Here is a 21,360-nt window from a genome sequence, read left to right as displayed (position 1 = left end):
GTCAGAATGCAAGAGGTCTCGGGTTCAAATCCCAGACGAGCCCCATGCTTCTTTAGAGTAGCATGGCAGCACAGTGGTTAGTACTGTTCCCTCACAGCGCCAGGGAGCTGGGTTCGATTCCCAGCTTGGGTCACTGTCTGTGTGGAGTTTGCACATTCTCCCCGTGGATGCGTGGGTTTCCTCCGAGTACTCTGGTTTCCTCCCACATTCTGAAAGACGTGCTGGTTAGGTGAATTGACCCGAACAGGTGCCAGAGTATGGTGACTTGGGAGTTTTGCAGTGACTTCATTGCAACATTAAGCCTTACTTGTAACTAATAAATAAACTGATTGTGACCTGTAAGTATCTTGCAGTAAAGTAATGATGCTGCTGATATCAGAGAAAGTTGCCCACAAAAATCTAGTGATCTCTGTCGCATGGATTTCCCTTTTCCTGATAGCAGTTTAAATTTGGTACCAAGTCACGTGGATCTCCAGGCGTGCCATAGCAGTGAAGTCTGCAAACAGATTGACGTTTTCTCACAGACAGCAAACAATGAGGATTAAAGAACTGAAATCATTTACTTCTATTTTACTTCCTGAAATTTTAAATAAAGTAACAATGATTGGATTAAGATGAAAGATAAACTTGAAATTATTTCAAAGGTATGTGGAATTATTTGGCTCAATGGTGAAATTTCACTTCCCCGAAAATTAGCTTTTCTGGGCCAGTGAGGGTGTTACACAGTAATGCTGAAGTTGGTAGACTGTAAAACACCAATTCCGTGTCGTTCAACAAGTTGTGACTTCTTCAAGGGTGTTTACAGCAAGATTAATAGCACAAGATTGGACGTTCTCACCAATTCATAGGTTTCCTGTTGAAACCAGTTGAGGGAACTTCAACAGTATGCATCCTAGAGAAGAATAGAATCACTGTCAGCAACTTGGGAGTTATCCTGTTATCCTGCATGTTCACAGATTCCCGGAGTTGCTTGTAGTTTCAGTACAGTAATTATAGTTAGTGCTGAAAGTTCTGCTGACATTATTAGGGACCAGTGAATCATCAGATGCTCTTCTTGAGCTGTAGATATAAAATTTACCAAGGTGTTATATGGTTAATATTGATTACAGAGTGGAAGGGAGGCAGCGCTAATTGTGGTTACTGACTCACTAAGGAGTGTAAGTTTGGAATAGTACGCATTTAGTGATTGAGTCTGATAGACCACATCATGTTCAGAATTTGCCAGATAGAAGTTAATATTTGAACCATTTCTCAGTTTACAGACAGGAGGAGGATTAATTTAAACAGCAGAATTTTTTTCTTTCACCACCTGTTCGTACACGTTCTTTAATTTGTTTCCCTCTTTCTTTAAGTGGTGCTGTAATTCCCAATCCCTTGTTTTTTGGGGTGATTCAATTTTCTATTAATAACCCCACTGTAAACTCGCGATACGGTGAATTCAAAGGTGTTGTTTATTTGCACACACTTAAAACACGAAAGAAGGGCTGCAACATTGCGTCCAAACTCAGACAATAGATGGAAGGAGTATAGAAAAAGAGGATTTGTGGAGGCAGTCACGTGGGTTCCAGAGTCCAGTATGTGGTATTCATTCCTGTAGGTCAGTGGGCTGAAAACTGATTCTGTATAATTCACTTTTCCGGTGGTGTTGCCTTCACACAATGAGATAAACATGTAGAAATGAATCAGTCTTGCAGGTAATGATACAGGAATTCCAGCAGAAGCAGTGTAAATGGAACCAGGTATTTAGTTTGGGCACAGCATCTTTTCTGTGAGACTGCCAGCTAGATGGTAAACAGCAGAGTGAGCTTTTTAGTTCAGCAAGGCAATATTACGGGTTCCATAAGCCAGAGGCCCATGTCACATGATTCCAACCTCTCCACACTGACTTTGAAAAGGGGTGTGTATTCCTTGCATGGATCCCCAAGATTGTTAAATGTTTTGGTCATTAAGTATTGAAAGGAAGGTTCCAAGGCCCTTTGTCTTAGCAGATGAGCAGACTTCAGTTTGGCAACCTGGCTTATGAAATGCAGATGGCTTTGAATTTGGTCTGTGGGGATCCACAGGGGATTGTTAGTCGTTCCCTGGAGTTAATGGTGTACGAGTTTCTCTGACACTACCAGGTAGCTTCTTTTGTTTGGAGCTCACAGGTAGACATAGATTCAGCATTTTTAAAGGTCTTTGTTCAATTTTTTAAATTTTAGAAATAGCCATGAGGATATCTATATATATTTTATAAAAATATACAGTATGATGTCTTAGTTTCTTTACACTTTACTTCATTGATATATGGTGGGATGTCCCACAAAATTCTGTTGGAATTTTGTCTCTCACCAGGTTTATTCCATGATGTGGAGATGCCGGTGTTGGACTGGGGTAGGCACAGCAAGAAGTCTCACAACACCAGGTTAAAATCCAACAGGTTTATTTGGTAGCACAAGCTTTTGAACATTGCCCCTTTATCACCTGATGAATGGCCAGTGCTCCAAAAGCTCGTGCTACCAAATTAAACATGTTGGACTTTAACCTGCTGTTATGAGACTTCTTACAATTTTTATTCCATTGGATGTGTATCCCAAGTTGTATGAATTGTCAAGTCTTCGGGATTTCCATAATTTTTGAGGAGTGAGTTAAAGAATGCGCTTTCATTTGAAGCTATTGCTATTAACTTGTATTGTTAATCCATTGATTTCATCTTGGGCTTATGGCGGTAGCCCATGTTGGCTCCAGTGTTTGGCAACACTTGTCTGACTTGCGGTCCCACATTTCTTCATACTTATGATCACGCTTTGGTTCATCTCCCTCTGCCATTGAAGGCAAACATAAATAATAGTTTTGTCCCATTTGTTAGCCTGTTTGTCCATTTAAAAATATCTCTCCAAAACTGATGGATGGATTTCAGTAAAACAAGGTACACAGGCCCGAGTGAAGATGTAGATCAAGATCTTGGAATATTTTTAAGGATCTGTTAACATTGGGAGATAGAACATGTTTAACTTTTTAAAAGAATGCTGTGGGTTTTATTTAGAATGCTGATTGTTTTGGTTGCAATTGTTTCAGTTTCCGCAATTTGCAGAGCATTCGCCTGAAGCTTCCTCAGTAGGGTGGAATCTCTTAATTGCAAGGTTTCTTGTTTTCAGTCTTGTCCTTACTCAGCATCAACCAGACATGGTAAGGTCTTAAGGAAAGAGGTGTGTAATTGTAAAAACATTTGGGTTAGCACAGTGTGGAACTATGTGCTCCACTGAGTACCTCTTCATTTGTTAGGACTGGGAAAGTGTATCTTTGGTCATATCAAGTATCTGGACTGTATCTGAATTATATCTTTGGGAACAGTACAAAAGCAATACTGCGGACTTTTATTTGTTGGGCACAACCTTTTAGGCTTGAGTGCAGTGAAGAATGTGAGTTGTGGAGAAAACTGGTGAAGGAAGGAAAAAGCGGAAAGAGGGCAAGTTAAAGGAAAAGAAAGGTAGTATTTACAAAAAACCTTGTTTGATACCTAATCATCCTGTACTAATTGCTATCTTATAAGATAAAACAAAATCTTTAATTTTCACAGGATTACCTTATTTGTATGCCTACTTCAATGTAATCATTCATAACTTCAGTCTCCTTGCACAAAGTTCTTACTTTCAAACTTACTTTTGCTTCCATCCTAGTGTGAAGGTATTTTTGTTTACAGATTGAACCTGCTATGTTGAACATTTGCAGTACTTTTTGGGTAAATGTTATAGATATTGTAGATACAACCAGATCTAATCATACTACTGTTTAAAAAAAACCTCATTACCTGTCTTAATTCTCTTAATTAGACAGAGCAGGATCAGGTTGCAGAAAAGGAAATGTCTGTCAGTGATTTGCAGCCAATGGTTCACAGTCTGACCAGAAAGATTGAGGAGAGTGAAGAAAGGTTCAGCCTTCTCCAGGAACAAGCAGAAAATCTGAAGGACCAGCTTAACAAGGAGAAAACACAGTATCAAGAGAAGGAGGCAATGTACATGAAAAATGTGAGTACAAATACAATGGAATTGGGATGGTATACTGCACGAAATGATCTACCTTCATGAAAACACACAGGCCATAGCTGGGTTTTCTTTGGGAACTATTTATTTTTAATTAAATATAACAATGTTATTATATATAACAGTTTTATGTATCACAATGAAGTGAATATTGCAAGATCTGACTGGTGCATGGTATAACTATTTTTAAATGAGGATAAAGATATGTTATTGGTAGAGTAAATTTTCAGTAAAATTTGAGTGCCAAAAGCAATCAAGAGATTTTTTTTAACTGTTAACATTTGGTGTTTCAGGGAAAGCCACCCAGCAGTTAGATACCTTTCGATTAAGGCAGTGGGACGTTACTAATTAGGGATACCAACAGGATATACCCACAACTAATGAGATTTAAACATTCTGAAATAATCAGTGGGAGGACTGAGAAGAAGAGACAATTAAAGGAGATGAATTCATTCAAATGGGGTCCAGAAAGAAATAGAGAGTGAAAGAAGGATTGGCTTAAGAGAAAAGAGGCAGAGATGAAAAGTAAGCAAAAAATGTGAAATTTTAAATTTGACATGTTTAATATCTCCTAAAAAAAATTCACAATCTGAATGAATGTGGCACCACGTTTGCAGTCACTGAGAAAGAGTACTTACACTTGTAATTAATAGTCCCAAATATCTGTAGTAGATTTAGCTTGTTTTGGAACCATCCAAATATAGGAGCTGCGTGATACTCTCTTCGCATCAGCAGAGAGGCAAACAGTAAGATGTTATTTTGGATAGGTAACCACAAAACTCTGCAACTCAGGCAGCAATCTTTTGGGAGTGTTGTAATTAACTGCCGATTGGTGACTTGTTTGAAGTTATTGTTAGTATCTAATAGGTTCTGTTGATGGATGTTAAATATCCAGTAGTTTATGATAAACATGTAGACATGTGGAAAGCCAGCAAATGTAGTGTAAGTTCAGACATGGTGATCACAGCCAGGGAGAAAATCAAAAATTTGTGAAAGGGAGTCTAGTTGCAGGAGAGACGTGTTTAGTAGTAGACCAGATAGGGACAGGAGATCTAGTAGGGACATAGTTTAACAGGAGCAAGGACCAAAGAATAGGTGAGGAGTGATACAAGAAGTAAAAACGCTCATGATAGAGAAGCTCTCGTGGCTATTAACAAGTTAAATAGTAAATTGGTAAAGTTGACAAAGCAAAAAGAACATGAGTTGGAGAGAGTTTGGTATTTACACAGAGGTGCCAGACAAAGGACAGCCAACATTGTCTCTTAGATGGATCTGCATGGAGAAAGTTCATGGGATATATAAAGCTAGAGCCAGACTTGTAGGTCAGTGAGTTGAGGAACAACTCAACAACCAGGAATTTAGAATAGATTCTCCAACAGCAGGAAAAGTAAATTTTAGGATTTTTCGAGTGACCAACTCATGGGAATGGGACAACAAAGAAGCATTTTTGCAAGGCAAGCTATTTCAAAGCAAAGCATTCTTAAAGCCTCCAAAAGAAGCTGGTGATATAAAGGGAAATTATGGAACCTGACGAAGTGTGTTTATGGGCTAAAAGATGCATTAAGGTATGATAGTTTTCAGTTAGGTCGGTCTTAGTAAAAGCAGGCTGTCTACAGCTAAAAACCGATCCATGTTGAAATATTCCGTTGTTGGGCAAGTCTTAAAAACAAATAAGATATGGAAGACAATAGGTTTAGAAGAACGTATACTCAGATTTCCAGGTGGGGGGGACCCAGAAGGGATAAAATTCATCATTTTAATGATGCCTCACATGCTAACCTTCACAATGGTTAGTTGACGACAGCAGGATTCATATTATTAGTGGGAAGAAACGATAAATGTTGACCATTAACATGGGAATCAAAGAAAATCAGAAAGCAATTCAGATGAACTGGTACCTGTTAATAGTGGCAAGTGCCATGTACCTCACTTTTACTGTGACATCAATAATTTCATTAATTATCGTCACCTTGTCATGATGGAATCTTTGTTTCAGATTCGCGTGTTTCAGGAAATGATTCAAGCAAAGGAAAGCAAACTTGCTGAGCAAGCGCAGAAGCATGAGCAGGAGCTATTTATTGTAGCCTCAAAATCAGATGCCAGTGCCGACTTTGAACAGGTTAACCTTTTCTCTTAATTTAAAGAAAAGTTACTGTATTAAATCCACGACTAAAGGAATTGAATAAATTGAGGTCCACACTTAAAGATACAAGGCAAATTCTGTGCAAAAGATTCCATGAAAGCTATTAAAAGTCCATTGAAGTAAATTGTTTCAGGTTGGTTTGAACCATTCATTACAAAATAACTTTTATCTTGCAGGACTATTAGTCTGTTTTTATCGCTTGTGGGCTATAAGACCTCTTACATTATAGTTGACCCATAAACATAGAACACTACAGCACAAACAGGCCCTTCAGCCCACAAGTTGCACCGATCATATCCATATCTACCAGGCCTATCTATAACTCTCAATCCCATTAAATCCTGTGTGCTCATCCAGAAGTCTCTTAAAAGACTTCAATGGGTTTGCCTCTACCACCACCGACGGCAGCCAATTCCACTCACTCACCGCCCTCTGAGTGAAAAACTTACCCCTGACATCTCCTCTGTACTTGCTCCTTAAACCTGTGTCCTCTCGTAGCGACCATTTCAGCCCTGGGAAATAGCCTCTGAGAATCCACCCTATCTAGAATGCTAGCACGAGGGGGCATGGCTTTAAATTAAGGGGTGGTAGTTATAGGACGGATGTCAGGGGTAGGTTCTTTACCCAGAGGGTGGTGAGGGATTGGAATGCCCTGCCTGCTGCAGTTGTAAATGCGCCTAGTTTGGGGGCGTTTAAGAGATCTATGGATAGGTTTATGGACGAAAAGGGATTGGTTTAGATTAGTGGGTCAGTGTTTTTTTTTAGAAAAACTGGTCGGCGCAACATCGTGGGCCGAAGGGCCTGTTCTGCGCTGTAATGTTCTATGTTCTATCTATACCTCTCAACATCTTATAAACCTCTATCAGGTTGCCTCTCAACCTTCGTCTCTCCAGGGAGAAAAGACCTAGCTCCCTCAACCTATCCTCATAAGGCATGCCACCTAATCCAGGCAACATCCTTGTAAATCTCCTCTGCACCCTCTCAATAGCTTCCACATCCTTCTTGTAGTGAGGCGACCAGAACTGCGCACAGTACTCCAAGTGGGGTCTGACAAGGGTCTTATAAAGTTGCAGCATTACCTCCTGACTTCTAAACTCAGTCCCTCGATTAATGAAGGCTAGTACACCATACGCCTTCTTGACCACATCCTCTACCTGTGAGGCTGATTTAAGAGTCCCATGGACCCGGACCCCAAGGTCCTTCTGCTGCTCTACACTGCTAAGAGTCCTACCCTTGATATTGTACTCCTTCATCCCGTTGGACCTGCCAAAATGGACCACTGCACATTTATTCACGTTGAAGTCCATCTGCCACTTCTCCGCCCAGTCTTGCATCGTATCTATGTCTCGCTGCAACTTCTGACATCCTTCCAGACAATCCACAACACGACCAACCTTCGTGTCATCGGCAAAATTACCAATCCATCCCTGCACTTCCTCATCCAGGTCATTTATGAAAATGACAAACAGCAAGGGTCCTAGAACAGATCCCTGGGGCACTCCACTGGTGACCGACCTCCATGCAGAAAAAGACCCATCCACAACCACTCTCTGCCTTCTGCAGGCAAGCCAGTTCTGGATCCACAAGGCAATAAAATATTTCCGCAAAACTTAAAAGACGAATTGACTTACATCTCTGAAGGAAGGTTTGAAAAATAAGATTTATACATGATAGGTATGTATTTATTCACTTCACAGTATGCACATGCAGCTGGAGTTGGCATTTCTGTGATGTGTTTATTAATCACTGTATATCCACAGCAGCTGAAACTTGTTGATATTCAGCACAATTTCTATTTCAACATTTAGCCAACAATGATTTATTTTCCAAAGTTAATCACTAACCATGGAATTCCAAGTCACAACCAATTACTGAGGACTACACAAGGAAAACCTGTCCAATTCTAAGTTTAATGGGTTTTCCAGGATCTTTATTATATGGGAGAGAAATCTTTAGAATAGGTTCCTGAAGTCAACCAGTTATAATAAGTGATCCATAATTCAAGCTTCTTGAGTTGTCATTAATATTTTAACACAAAAAAAGCTGCATTGTACATGATATAATGGTATGTATAATATTGCGATGGTGATGCCCTTGCAATGCACAGTGTAACTTGTATTTAATGTAAGCAAGAGTATTTTATTTGTTCACAATTATGATGACTCAAGGCAGATGGAGCAAGATTTTACAATTGGTGTTAACTGACTGCACAAGGGAAAATTTATTCACCTAGCCCGTGTAGACTTGCCTCGATCCCCTGGGGGCAGGCATGTTCTACATGAGCAAATATCTCCTCCAAAATCTGCGATGCGATCTTACTTCATCTTTTATTAATCCCTTGCTGTTTCAATTTATTTATTGCTATCTATTGGCGCTGAGAGTGAAAATATAACAGAAGCTTAAAGGGTATAGTGTAGTCAATTAAAGGGAAAGAGCATAATTACTGTTTATCTTTTTACCTGATGTTTGTTGTTTTGAGTGCTGCCAGTCAAATCATAGAATTCCTACTGTGCAGAAGGAGGCCTTTCGGCTCATCGAGCCTGCATTGACAACAATCCTGCTCAGGCATTATCCCTGTTACTCCACGTATTTCCCTTAATCCCCCTGACACTTAAGGGGATTTCAGCCTGGCCAATCAACCTAACCCGCACATCTTTGGAGTATGGGAGGAAACCAGAGGAAACCCACGCAGACACGGAGAGAACATGTAGACTCCGCACAGACAGTCACCCAAGGCTCGAAATGATCCCAGATCCCCAGTACAATGAGATAGCAGTGCTAAGCACTGTGTCACTGTGCTGCCACCATTTAGCAGAGATTACATCAGATAGAAGCTGACGTTGTTTCTGCTGTCATTAAAAGCACAGGTGTTTGAGCCACTGCTGCCTTTATTGTGGACTGCTAACTGTCCTACGAGGGAGTCCTTCCAGGCTTATCAAGTGCTCATTGTGCTGACTGTGACAGTCCAACCTGCCAGTTGACCCACAAATTTGTAACCACGTATGATCTGTCAGTTCTGAATTATGGTGGCGACAACAGACAAATGAGTCCAAGATTTTTGCTTGTGCAAGAATCCCAGTCGAGTTGAAAGATCTGAAAGTCACATCTGCAGTTCTTGAAATGGCTGATCAGTCTTGTCTGAATAGACATGAGTAAAGAATTTGTCAGTCATTCAAAAGCCTGCCCAACGCAGTAATTTATGCAAGTGATTTTGTGGTGCTTATTGGCTAGCCAAACAGCTATCTGTTTCCCAAGTGCATCATTTGAAGAAAGTTACAGAAGCAATATATAATTTGAATCTTGAAATATTTTAATCATAAAAATTCTGGGTAGTGGTTAAAATTAAAATACAGATTACCCATTGAAAAATCTAATAGTAGATTTTGTCCAGAATGAAATTGCACCAAAAGAAGTAATAACCAAAAGTGGCTACCAAACCCCACATTTTATAGATGTTCTTGATGGTTTTGCAATTTTGAGATTGGCGCTTCTATTGAAATCAGGCAGGGAATTGCTACTGTCAGGAAGCAAAACTAAGCTTTCTTTAATTTGTAATCTTAATTGTTTAAAAAAAAATCAGATGCGAGGAGGAAATTCTCTCCATTTGGCTGATGGCAGAAATGCATTACTTAGAAAAATTTCTCATGAAGAAACAAGGTTTAGCAAATTCATTGTGCCACAAATTAGGGGTGAGGAATTTTACACTTTAGTGAGCTGAAAACTAAAGCAGCTCAGTGGCTGTGTGTAAAATCACCTGTTTTTTTTTCTTTTTCCTCCTCTTATTCCATACTCAGATTTTTCCTATGGCTGTTTAATTCACTGAGATACCTTTCTTCCCAGCAAGCCTCCTTGGGGCCCCATTGCTATTCAGTTCCCCTCTGCCTCACTGAGATCCCCTTATATGCTTTCCTCAGAAATCCCCTCTTTCACTGAAAGCCTCCCTGCCTCCCTCCCTGCCTCCCTCCCTCCCTCCCTCCTTCCCTCCCTCCCTCCCTCCCTCCCTCCCTGCCTGCCTGCCTGCCTCCCTCCCTCCCTCCCTGCCTGCCTGCCTGCCTCCCTCCCTCCCTCCTTGCCTGCCTGCCTCCCTCCCTCCCTCCCTCCCTCCCTCCCTCCCTCCTTGCCTGCCTGCCTCCCTCCCTCCTTGCCTGCCTGCCTGCCTCCCTCCCTCCCTCCCTCCCTCCTTCCCTGCCTCACTGACACCCTCTGCCTCCTTCCATTCATATCTATCTTGCTGACTTCCTTTTTTTTTATTTGGAGTTCTGTTCTAATGTTAATTGAAAGGACAAATTCTTGCTGCTGGCATGTTTTTAAAATCTGTATTTGCTCGGGAGAAAAAAAGCTTGATGTGGATATGCCAGTGTTGGACTGGGGTAAACACAGTAAAAAGTCTGACAACACAAAAAAAACTTGACAGCGTTAAGGGACGACACAGTGGTTAGCACTGCTGCCTCACAGGCATCCAGGTTTGATTGTGGCCTTGGGTTTCCTTCGGATGCTTTGGTTTCATCCTATAGTCCAAAGATGTGCAGACTAGGTTGATTGGTCATGCAAAATTGCCCCTTAATGTTTATAAGTGTGTAGGTTAGGTGGATTAGCCATGGTAAATGTGTGGGATTATGAGGATGGGATGAAGGTGAGGGCCTGGGTGGGATGCTGTTTCGGAGAATCGATGCAAACTTGATGGGCTGGATAAAATCTTTCAGCACTGTAGGGATTCAATGGTTCTGTGATTATTGCACAATTGCCTGTTAATTTTGATCTGTATTATGCAGTCTGGAATAATAAATCACCTAATCTACTCTGTACTAACTTGCCTTTGCTTCTCCTTATTCCTGATTCTAAGGCCACGAATGAATTTCCATTGAATTAATACAGAACGGCCTTAATTCCGATGTTACAGACGCAAACCTGATTTATGCTAGTAACACAGTAGCGAAGGAAATCTCCATACTTCTTTGTTGACAAGAGTAGAAATTGAAGAATTGTAGTTCGACCGCCATGCTGTTCTTACGTCCTAGCTCATTTTATTATTCTTCCGTATTGTGAAATAACGTCAACCACACTCCGGTTTATGTTTGTTCTGCACTTAGCTTTTCCTGTGGTTTATGAATTAGTATTTACTTTGGGTTAAGAATTAGTTTTTGCTCTGGCTTATGAATTAGTTGGTCTATTATAATTTTTCCAAGGTAATTTTGTGGTTCCAGCTATTATTAGGGCCAATTTCATTGGGTATCTGTCCTTGTTAAAGTGTCTCCTATTAGATGACAAAGCCCTCTCGTTAGGTAGAAGCTGACATGCATGTAACCTTGCCCTCCTTTTCTACCAAAAAACTCTGAATTTTGTTTGCTGATTAGCTTATTTCTGCTCACAATGATTTTGAGTATACTTTGAGTAAACTTGCTTATTCATCCAGATTGTACTAATGATTGAATCCATCCACAGAGGCTGTAAATTTGTATGTCAGCTCCAACAAATGCAGCGTTTTTGTTAATTTTTCTTGAATTAAGGATAACAAAAGCAGTTGGTATGTCTCGACAGACAGACAGGAAATTGCATGTGATGGATTCATTTTTCTTCTTGCGTGCAATGGGCAAAATCCCCAAATTGCTATTTCCAAAAATACTGCATGTAGCAATGCATTATCATATTGCTGAGATTTATCATAAATAATATTTCGTACATTATTTACCAAACTGTTGCTGGATTGTGAAACCACGTAGCTATTATCGAAGGGGATGTATCTCAATTGGGGAAATATTTTTAGATGCTGTACTGTGCTGTTTCAAGGTGGCATGCCCACGTCTAATGTGGGTACAGGTGTTTAATATATTGCTATATTTACGCCAGCATACATAGTATGCTTCTTTATCCCTTTTTCTTCTTCCCCTTCCATCTACCCACTCCCTATCACCCCATGCCAGCATTATCAAATCTGTTTGGCACTGTTACAGCTTCTTCTCCTTTCCAATCTGTGATCATTTTCTCTGTTTTGAAGCCATCATACATGTTTGGCTGCCAACCCTCTCTTACAGAACACTCTAGAGATTCCTTTATTTCTTATAAGGCTATCCTTCAGTGTGTTTTGAGGAGTAGATTTTGAAACTTGCCTGGAGTAATTAACACATTTTGATTAGTAAACCATTAAGTATCTTTAGACTACAAATTACAGTTGGTGATGCTAGTAAATATATACTTGGTCCATTAATTTGACATTCCTATTTATGCAATCTGACAAAGGTATTAGATGATTTAAAATAAGTGTGTTAATGTAAACAAAGGAATGTCTTAAGGGTGTGCAGAGCTTTCATCCCCTAGTATAATTAATAGCAATTTCTAACATCATAAAAATAAAGCCAGATGGGAACCTACTGATTGGGATGTTCTCATTGCAAATGTTGGTATTTGAGTTGAAAGTTTTTAATTGTTATTGTTCACTCTTGATTCCTGCAGTTGTTGAAAGCCCTCAAACAAAAGCTTCATGAGAAGGAGGAGGTACTATTGGGAAGGACACAAGTTGTGGATGTGCTGCAGAAAGAGCTTGATGGGAGAGATCAACAGATACAGGTGAGGAAAGAATTGCTTGCTGCTTTGTAAATTGATGGTAAAAGAAAGATCTCTGCGATTGACTAGCTGACAGATTTTCTTTCAGCCTGTGGTAATATAATTTAAAGTGACAGACAACATCTGTGGATCTTCCAATGTAATATTATAAAGTCTTGTTTGTGCAACACTCCCTGTTACCACACTTTATTCCTTGTTTTCACTTTTGTTTGTTGAACTTTAACATCAAAATGCCAATGTAATCAGTTATAATGAGAATTTCTAATGTAAATGGGTCCTGGTGGCGCTGTAATTCCAGATTATAGTCACTTATAGGCACTGTAGATCAATGTTCTGTACTGCCATGTTTTTGTAACACCTCAGCAACAACTCCACATAGCATTTACTAGTACATACCAAAAATATACTTAGGAGGTAACAGATTCGCAATCCTTTGTATTTAAAAAAAAAATCACTTACGGGATGTGGACTTGGCTGTAGACCAGCATTTATTGCACATCCCTAGTTGCCCTTGAGAAGGTGGAGGTGAGCTGCCTTCTTGTACCACTGCAGTCCCTGAGGTGTGGATACACCCACAATGCTGTTTGGGAATGAGTTACAGGATTTTAACCCAGTGACGGTGAAGTATAATGATGTATTTCCAAGTCGGGATGGTGAGTGACTTGGAGGGGAACCTCCAGTTTTGTGATATTCCCAGGTATCTGTTACTCTTGTTCTTTTAGTAACTGATGTTGCTCTGCACTTTCCTATCAACTGTTGTAGGTTCTCATTTGTTCTTTTAGTTCTTGTTTAATTTCATACGCTTTATATTGTTACAAAGGAGGACAGTTTTTCTACATTTATACTTAAGGTTTATAAAGGTCATTTTGGTTTGCTCTTTTCATTGAAGGGAAGTATGTGATTTTGAAATTTTCAGGAGATGATGGAAAAATTGAGGATTCTTCAGTTAGAAAAAGACAATCTTGAGGCTAAGCTTGATGCTGAAAAGCATGTGATGAGAGCCCAGGTAAGAGATCTGATGGAAAGACATGAGGCGGACTTGAAAAATATGAAAGAGAAACACAACATTCAATTGCGGGCTATTGAAGAGAAACACGAAGCTGAACTGACTGAGAAGGAACAGCACCAATTAAAACTTCAGAAACAATTGCAAGATTTACAAGCCCGTGATGGTTCTGTAGCACTAGAGACAACTGCTACTGTAGATAATTCTACTGAACAGAGGATTAACGAATTGGAAGGTAATTGCTCAAGCTTTATTGCTTTATTGATGTGCAAGTGTTGGTCCACTCTATACAGGATTTCTTCATGAAACCCAAATAGATGGTAATTTGAGATGATCAGTATTAGCTTAATTTTATTACACATTTCAGTTCTATTACCTAATAACCAAACAAAAAGGCAGATTACCTAGTCATTGCTCTTTATTGGACCTTTGTACAAATTAAATATTTAAGGTAATTAACCACAGTCCATAAGGGATTAAGGGAGATCTCTCTTGTGAGAAAGAAAGAAGTGGTTATATTGCTAGTGAGGCACCACACTCCATCAAGGACGGGGAAAAGCAAGAAGCAGGCTTCCACGAACTTTCACAGTTGATTCGGGGGTTGTATCTATGCCATTGGCTTCATTCTGGATCACACTCTAGCCGTGTAGTCGACTGAGTTAGTTAATCTCCACTTGACGCAAATTGACTGCCATATTTCCTGCATTCTATCACTGCATCATGTACTTTACAGAAATACTTGAGCTATATAAAAATTCTAGTTTTTCTTTCAGAAAGTTATTCAGGACTGACATTCAGGACTGCGCAAAGATATTTTGGCCTTGGAGGGAGTGCAGAGGAGGTTTACTAGGCTGATACCGGAGTTGAGGGGGTTGAGCTATGAGGAGAGGCTGAATAAACTAGGCTTGTACTCGTTAGAGTTTAGAAGAATGAGGGGAGATCTCATTGAGACGTATAAGATGATGAATGGGTTGGATAGGATAGAGGTGGAGAGACTCTTCCCGCTCAAAAAAGACAGTAGGACTAGGGGGCACAGCCTCAAGATAAAAGGGGGGCGGTTTAGAACGGAGTTGAGGAGGAACTTCTTCACTCAAAGGGTGGTGAATCTCTGGAATTCTCTGCCCGTTGAAGTGGTGGAGGCTGCCTCGCTGAATATTTTTAAGACGCGGGTTGATGGGTTTTTGATAAGAGAGGGGATTAAGGGTTATGGGGAGAGGGCGGGAAAGTGGAACTGAGCCACGACAGATCAGCCATGATCTTATTGAATGGCGGGGCAGGCTCGAAGGGCTGGATGGCCTACTCCTGCTCCTATTTCTTATGTTCTTATTATTTTTTCCCCACTCAGAGGGCTGTGAATTATCGGAATTCTCAAGCCGAGAGGGTTATGGATAATCAGCCATCGAAGGATAAGACTGATCATTTTTTGAAATCAAGGGTTATGAATTTCGGACAGGAAAGTGAAATTGAGCTTGAAGTTCAGCAATAGCTGAACAGACTGATGGGACTGTTGTTCCTGTTTCTAATGTTCTTGTGTCCTGGTCAGATCCTTTGATCAATAGACAGTGAAGTTTAGAGAACCCATGGAAAAAATAAACCCAGTAGAATTTAGTTCCTGTTACAATTATTGCTTTCACCTGTAGATATCATTGAAATGATCCAATAGTGAAGGTAGTCACCTGGGAGGTTGGGTGATTAATTTCTTTGTTGAACTTGGTGAATTATCAATTGACTTTTTTTTGGTAAAACTCCCTGACTGACATCATGAAGGAATTTAGGGGGCCCTTTCCATTCGTGGTGTCCTAACGGGGAGAGTGGTACTCAGTTGTTTCTTTACAAATGGCCACTAACCAGTAAGTGTTAACGCCTGCAGACCACACCACAACTGAGACGCTTCAATAATTCTGCAGACATTTTATATTACTTAAGTTTGAACAATAGTAAGGGGAAAATAATACAAAGGGTGAGAAACTGTAATGACAAAAGGAGATTGTGGGACAATACTGGGACTATGTTCTCTGTAACAGACAAGGCTTAAGAGGATATTTAATAGGGGTATTTAAAATAATAAAAGGCTTTGATAGAACAAATAGGGAATGACCATTTTCTCTCGAAATTAAGGAACAAAGGATCTTTAATTAAAAATATAATAGATGTTAAGAGACATTTTTTGCAGAAAGTTATTGAAGTTGGAAAGCTTTGCCACTGGAGAAGTTGAAGCAGAGAGAGTTCCATCTTTTACAGTAAAATGGGTACATATTTGAATTAGAGGAAGATCTTGACTCAGGAAGAGAGTATGTTAACCATAGTTTTGAATTATTCTAGCTGTGAGCCAGCTATGATGGATCAAATTCCTGCCTTTGGCTCTGTAAACTCTTATAGCTGTGAAGCACAATTTCTGTTTTGGATGCAGGCATGAAATTAGAGATGTGGCAGTATCGTGACTTCATTTTCCCATGTATGCATTTAATATGATAAATGTAAGGTTACCATTGTCATAAGATTGTTGATTACACCTATCAGTGTTTGCTTTTTAATTTTCACTTATAGCTTGTCTATTTTGTATTGTCACTTGATTAATATTTTTCAGTCATTTTTATCAATCATTTTATAGCCCGATTGCCCTTTAAAATATCATAATCTCTTGTGGGCCCTGCAGTTGATTGGTAACATAATGAATGATTAGATCTGGGTTTATTCACCCTGGCAAATAAAGCAGAATGTTTTCATGCAAGTAGCATCTCTGATGCTAGTAACTAATGCATTACTCCTTGTGAATTAACATTGCAAATGAGAATGAAACTAAAGATGGGTAAAAACTCTCAGGATAACCACATTAAATAAATAAAATAAGGTAACAAAGCTAGAACCAATTAATTTCTTTATGGATTCTGAGTTATATGAGGTTAAATTAATAACAGTGCACACCACTGTAATGTAGTCATGTCCTGACAAGATTGTACCCATTTAAACTTGTGTTACAACTCATTCTAGCATGACAGAATGATAATGTTGAACATATAAGAGGCAAGAAGGGAAAAATAACACATCATATAAACACATTACTCATGGCACAGTATTGTATTTTCATCAATTATAGTAAAGTCTTGATGGAAAAAACATAAAAACCGCAATGATGCTACTAGCTTTCTCTTATTTACAACAAAACATGGTAAAAATCTGCTTATGTTTACATTAGAAGAATCATAATTCTTTGCTGCTGAGTTAAATGGTAATTTGAATTGTTCCAATGATTGTTAAAGATGTGTAATTAATATGTGTATTTTCATCCTTTTTATAGGACAACTGAAACTTAAAACGGAAGAGGCTGCTAAATCAGAGGCTAAATTCCTAAAAATGAAAGCTTGGTCCAAATCCAGAATCAGGCAGGCTGAAGAAGATCTCAGGAATGCAGTGGTACGTGTAAATCTTGACTTCTGATATCTGGTGACTGCCTGTAAAAAGGCCTGTCTTTCTTTTATTGAAATGGAATTAAAATGCTCGGACCAAAGCCTCGAAATAGAAATGGGGTTGTTGTGATGGTACCTTTTTGTTTCATGAATGATTAAAACCTTCTTTCTTGCATTGGGTGTCTTGAGAGCTTTTTCACTGTGACAACTGTGCATAGTGAGTCTTGTGTCTCAGATCAGTTATGTGAAGGGGTATTGAGTGATGGACAGCAGACCTGAATTTCAGTGTACAGTTTTTGCATCAAATGAAGAATGTGTGCACAATACCAACAAGCCACTCAAGCCAACAAAATGATGCCACCTATTCACGTGAGCAAAGTACCACTTAATCTCTGTCTAACCCCATTGGCATATCCTTTTAATCCTGTCTCTTTGTGTTCATCTGCTATCTCTCTAACTGTGTCAAATTCGCCATTTTACTGCAGAATTGCAGGCACTGACAGATGCAGTACTAATCTTTCCTAACCAGGAATTGACACGAACATGCAGCAGGAACTGAATTACAGAATGAAAATGTGAAGTAGAAAGCACGTGTCACAATAACTGCAGAATATTCTGATTCCATTTTAATGTGCATTGACATTTATATTATTCATATTAGTAAATCCTTTGCTTCAATTTAAATTTTCTCCTTCACTTAGAGTGGAACTTCTCACCAAGAGCAAATTGCCCTCAAAAGCCGAGTTGCTGAACTGGAGGAGGAAAAAGGGGAATTGGAACAAAGAACAAATGATCTTGAAAAGCTCAGGGCACAAAATGGTATGTTCAGCAATTGGTTTTGATTATTTTCTGTCCTTCTGTCGTTGTTATTGAGTGATGCTGCATTTTTCTTTCAGAGGCGCTTCTGTCAAAATTAGAACTGTATGAAGAACAACAACAGAAAATGCAAGCAGATCTGGAACAAGTGACCAAACGGGCAACTTCCCAGGTTGGCAAACTTCTTTGTGTCGTATATAATTTATCCATGTGCAGTTTTACAATCTTATGATACAGATTTTGTACAATCTGAACAGCCTCAAACTGTCAATGGATTTTTTGAATTGATGAGTTTTGTTTTCTTGTTGCTTATTTTAGATTTTTTTAAAATGGGGCATATGGCTAAGTTTGTCCTTTGCATTTTTTTTGTTCCTTGTGCCTACCTGACTTGGTATCTGCAGTTAAGGTGGGCACTGTGCTTCCATGAAAGACTGCTTTGGTGTACATTATCAAACACATTTGTCTGCTTAATATTGGGTTGAGTAGTATTGGAAACAACAGAGCATGTCCACATTTTTTAATTAGTTTTAGTGTTGCAGAGAGTTCCACGATTCCAGTTTGAATGTTAATGTTCTAGTAACATCAACTATGAAGATCTGTTGGCAAGAATGAGAAAATGGTGCAGCTGATATTAAATAATACAATTTGCTGCAAATGGGGAAAATATTAGTCAAAATCTGGCGATAAATCCTGATAAATACAATCATCTGTGAATCCAAGTCCTGTCTGTTTTGGGTCATGTCAACCTTTGATGGTGAACTTAAATTCCCGTTATATTGTTGCTGCAAAGATATTCTTCAGAATCACAATGCCATTTGTAGTAAGTTTTTGAGAAATCTGTCTGTGTGATCATCAGTAACAACTGGAAACAGATATACCTGCTGAAGTAATAGAAAGAACAGAAGAGGCCAATGTGCTGCAGTGACTCTTTGACCTATTGGGCAGAATGGTATGGTCCTTGCTGGTGGGTGCGCAGTTGTGTGTGTGTGTGTGTGTTGGGGGGGGGCGTGGGTAATGGTGGGGGTTCATACAATTCCACAGTTGGACTTACTGCTGCCCTACTGCCTGCCCCAATCTGTTAATTATATTGTTAGTATTCATAGGTGAATGGCATTGTTTACTTAAGTACTTTGTGTGTAGACAAAGGACGTAATTGGTTTAACCAGAATATTATAAATAGTGGAGAGCTCAGTGTGGGAAGAGCTATGAAACCAAACAAAATCTACAAACCCTCAGTAAGGAAAAATTCTCCGTCTTGGTTCTGACTTCATGAACTAGTTTGGTTCTTTAGTAGCAGAAGATGGCTGGGCTAAAGGTGAAGGGTGGAAACTAAGCCTTATTTTCAGGCAGAAGATTGTAATTGGAGTTACTCTGGAGAAGAATGGCTCAAAGAGTAAAGTATCAGCGTATGATTTTCCAGCATTGTTCTGTGAAGCTGAACTGTGTGACCATTGGAAGAATGAAGTGGATATACGGACACGGGTTATCTTGTAAGCAAATAAAAAGCAAGATATGGTCCTGGCACTTTCCATTAAAAGCAGGATCAGGTGCAAAGTATATTTGGAGCCAGAGGCTCATCAATTCAGCATTGGGAAGGGTTTTGATAAACATAAAATTTATGGACAAAATTTATAAGACATACATATGAGTCATGGTCAGACGTTGATAAATTTAGAAAGTTGGTTGGCTATTTCATAGAAGAATGTAGCGTGAAATTTAGCAGGTTATACACAGGATTGTCGAAAATCTATTCATTGTTTACTTTCAAAATGTTATGCTAAAGTGTTGAATGTGAATAGGCTTCTGATGTCGATTAGAGTTATTCTCAGAATGAGATACACCCATCCCAAAAGCATCTGCAACTTTAAAAACATTTTTGGGGAAATGTTAATTTCCAGTCACTTTCATGGCACCATGAGTTACCCTTGAGCATAAATCAAAAGATGGGGGATTCAATGTTGGCAGCATTTTCAGACCGTTTATAGATGAAACACAAGTGTCAGTGTGAAAGAAGAATGAACAAAATGAAGATAGAGCCCCTTCTGCTAGCTCTAACAAACAACAGGAATTGGATAACCATAGCAGGAGAGCAAACCCCAGAAATATTGGAGAAATGGTCGCAGGTTTCAGATGTGACTCAAAGTTATTGTGCAATGGATTGCCTGAAATAAAATAACCGAATTTTTGAAATGGAGGCTTTGGGCGTGGAAGTTGATGATCAGTCAGAAGTAATTGGTCACCAGTTACATGGTACTGGATGTTCTCATTGCCGACTCCTTCTGTTATGCTGTATTAGACAGTGGGTGCATGTCCAAAGTGTGTGGAGTGGATTGATTAAAATGTCTGGATTGTCTAAAACCGTATTAAGGTTATAGTAAAGTTTATTTACTTGACATCTACAGATGATTTGTATTAAACTCACTAAAGAGAGCGGTGAGTGCATGTAAAATAGCCAGGGTAAACCATTTTATCAACATAGATGTACTACCCAGTGAAATACTCTGCCTGTGAGCTGTCTATGAAAAAAGTTCAAATGAAATTTGATATGGAAAATGATAAGGCTATTTTGTTTTTGAAAAATCTGTAGATTTAGAGTTTGCATAAACAGAACATCATTGTATCCCCTTAATAAACCTAACATTTCTAATCATCATATTAAAGAAGTGTTGATGACATCAGGGTTTTGACTTCACCAGCTGGCTTGGATCCTGTGGACACTGATTTGGAATTTTGCAAGTTGATCTGGCCTGGCCATGCCCCAATTCTGGCCCATTAAATAACCAATTATTAGTGACTTAAGGGCTGGTTCCTGCCCAGCTGCAATTTTGAGAATGGCATGAAGAGTTCAGCAACAGGGGTGAAATTCGGCTGGTCACCCTGCTTGGCCTTGTATGGGAAGGGTGGGATACCTCCCTCAAGGTTCCCAGTTTTACATCAGGTCCTTGGCACCACCTTACTCCCAAGGTTCTCTCTCCAGGCTATTCAAGACAAAGGAACACTGAAAGGAGAGTTGGAAAACCTGAGGGCCAATCCTTGCTGCGAACAGCTGAGGGAGAACATTGTTTGAAAAAAAATTCTAAGGTGTGTCTGTTTGAGAGAGGAGTTTGGAAACACTTGGGTGGATGCTGGAATCCAGTGAGATCAGTTTGCTCACAGTGTAATAGTCATCTGGGGGGAGCAGGGCAGGATTTGAGGAGAAATCCCAAGGAAGACCAATTCAGTGGCATTCGCCACTTGGTTTCAGAGTGGATTGTTGTCTGACCATAGGTAGCCTGTTGGGTTACAGGGACTGTGTGTTTATTGAAAATTTTCTAGTTTAAGGTACATTTTGTTATCTATATTATCCTTAAAATTGTTTACATTTGTGACGATAAGTAGGAGTGAAGGCGTATCATACTGTAATCA

The 21,360-nt window shown here is 39.4% G+C and overlaps 1 protein-coding gene across 3 annotated transcripts in view; it reads left to right on the top strand.

The window, feature by feature from the left end:
• The window catches only part of LOC145343718 (uncharacterized), an 81,530-nt gene that overhangs the window by 11,340 nt on the left and 48,830 nt on the right, over positions 1-21,360 (top strand). For all 3 annotated transcript variants that reach the window (XM_080189954.1, XM_080189955.1, XM_080189953.1), the window contains exons 7-13: positions 3,813-4,007; positions 6,019-6,141; positions 12,616-12,729; positions 13,643-13,967; positions 17,031-17,146; positions 17,841-17,958; positions 18,036-18,127. In XM_080189954.1, the coding sequence (XP_080046080.1) occupies positions 3,813-4,007; positions 6,019-6,141; positions 12,616-12,729; positions 13,643-13,967; positions 17,031-17,146; positions 17,841-17,958; positions 18,036-18,127 (1,083 nt within the window). The remainder of the gene's footprint in view (positions 1-3,812; positions 4,008-6,018; positions 6,142-12,615; positions 12,730-13,642; positions 13,968-17,030; positions 17,147-17,840; positions 17,959-18,035; positions 18,128-21,360) is intronic.

Source organism: Carcharhinus amblyrhynchos, chromosome 6 (genome assembly GCF_965287045.1).
Source record: "Carcharhinus amblyrhynchos chromosome 6, sCarAmb.v2.hapA, whole genome shotgun sequence".
NCBI classification, from domain to species: domain Eukaryota; kingdom Metazoa; phylum Chordata; class Chondrichthyes; order Carcharhiniformes; family Carcharhinidae; genus Carcharhinus; species Carcharhinus amblyrhynchos.
Note: the sequence above shows the minus strand (reverse complement) of the source record. Positions and strands in the feature narration are given on the sequence as shown.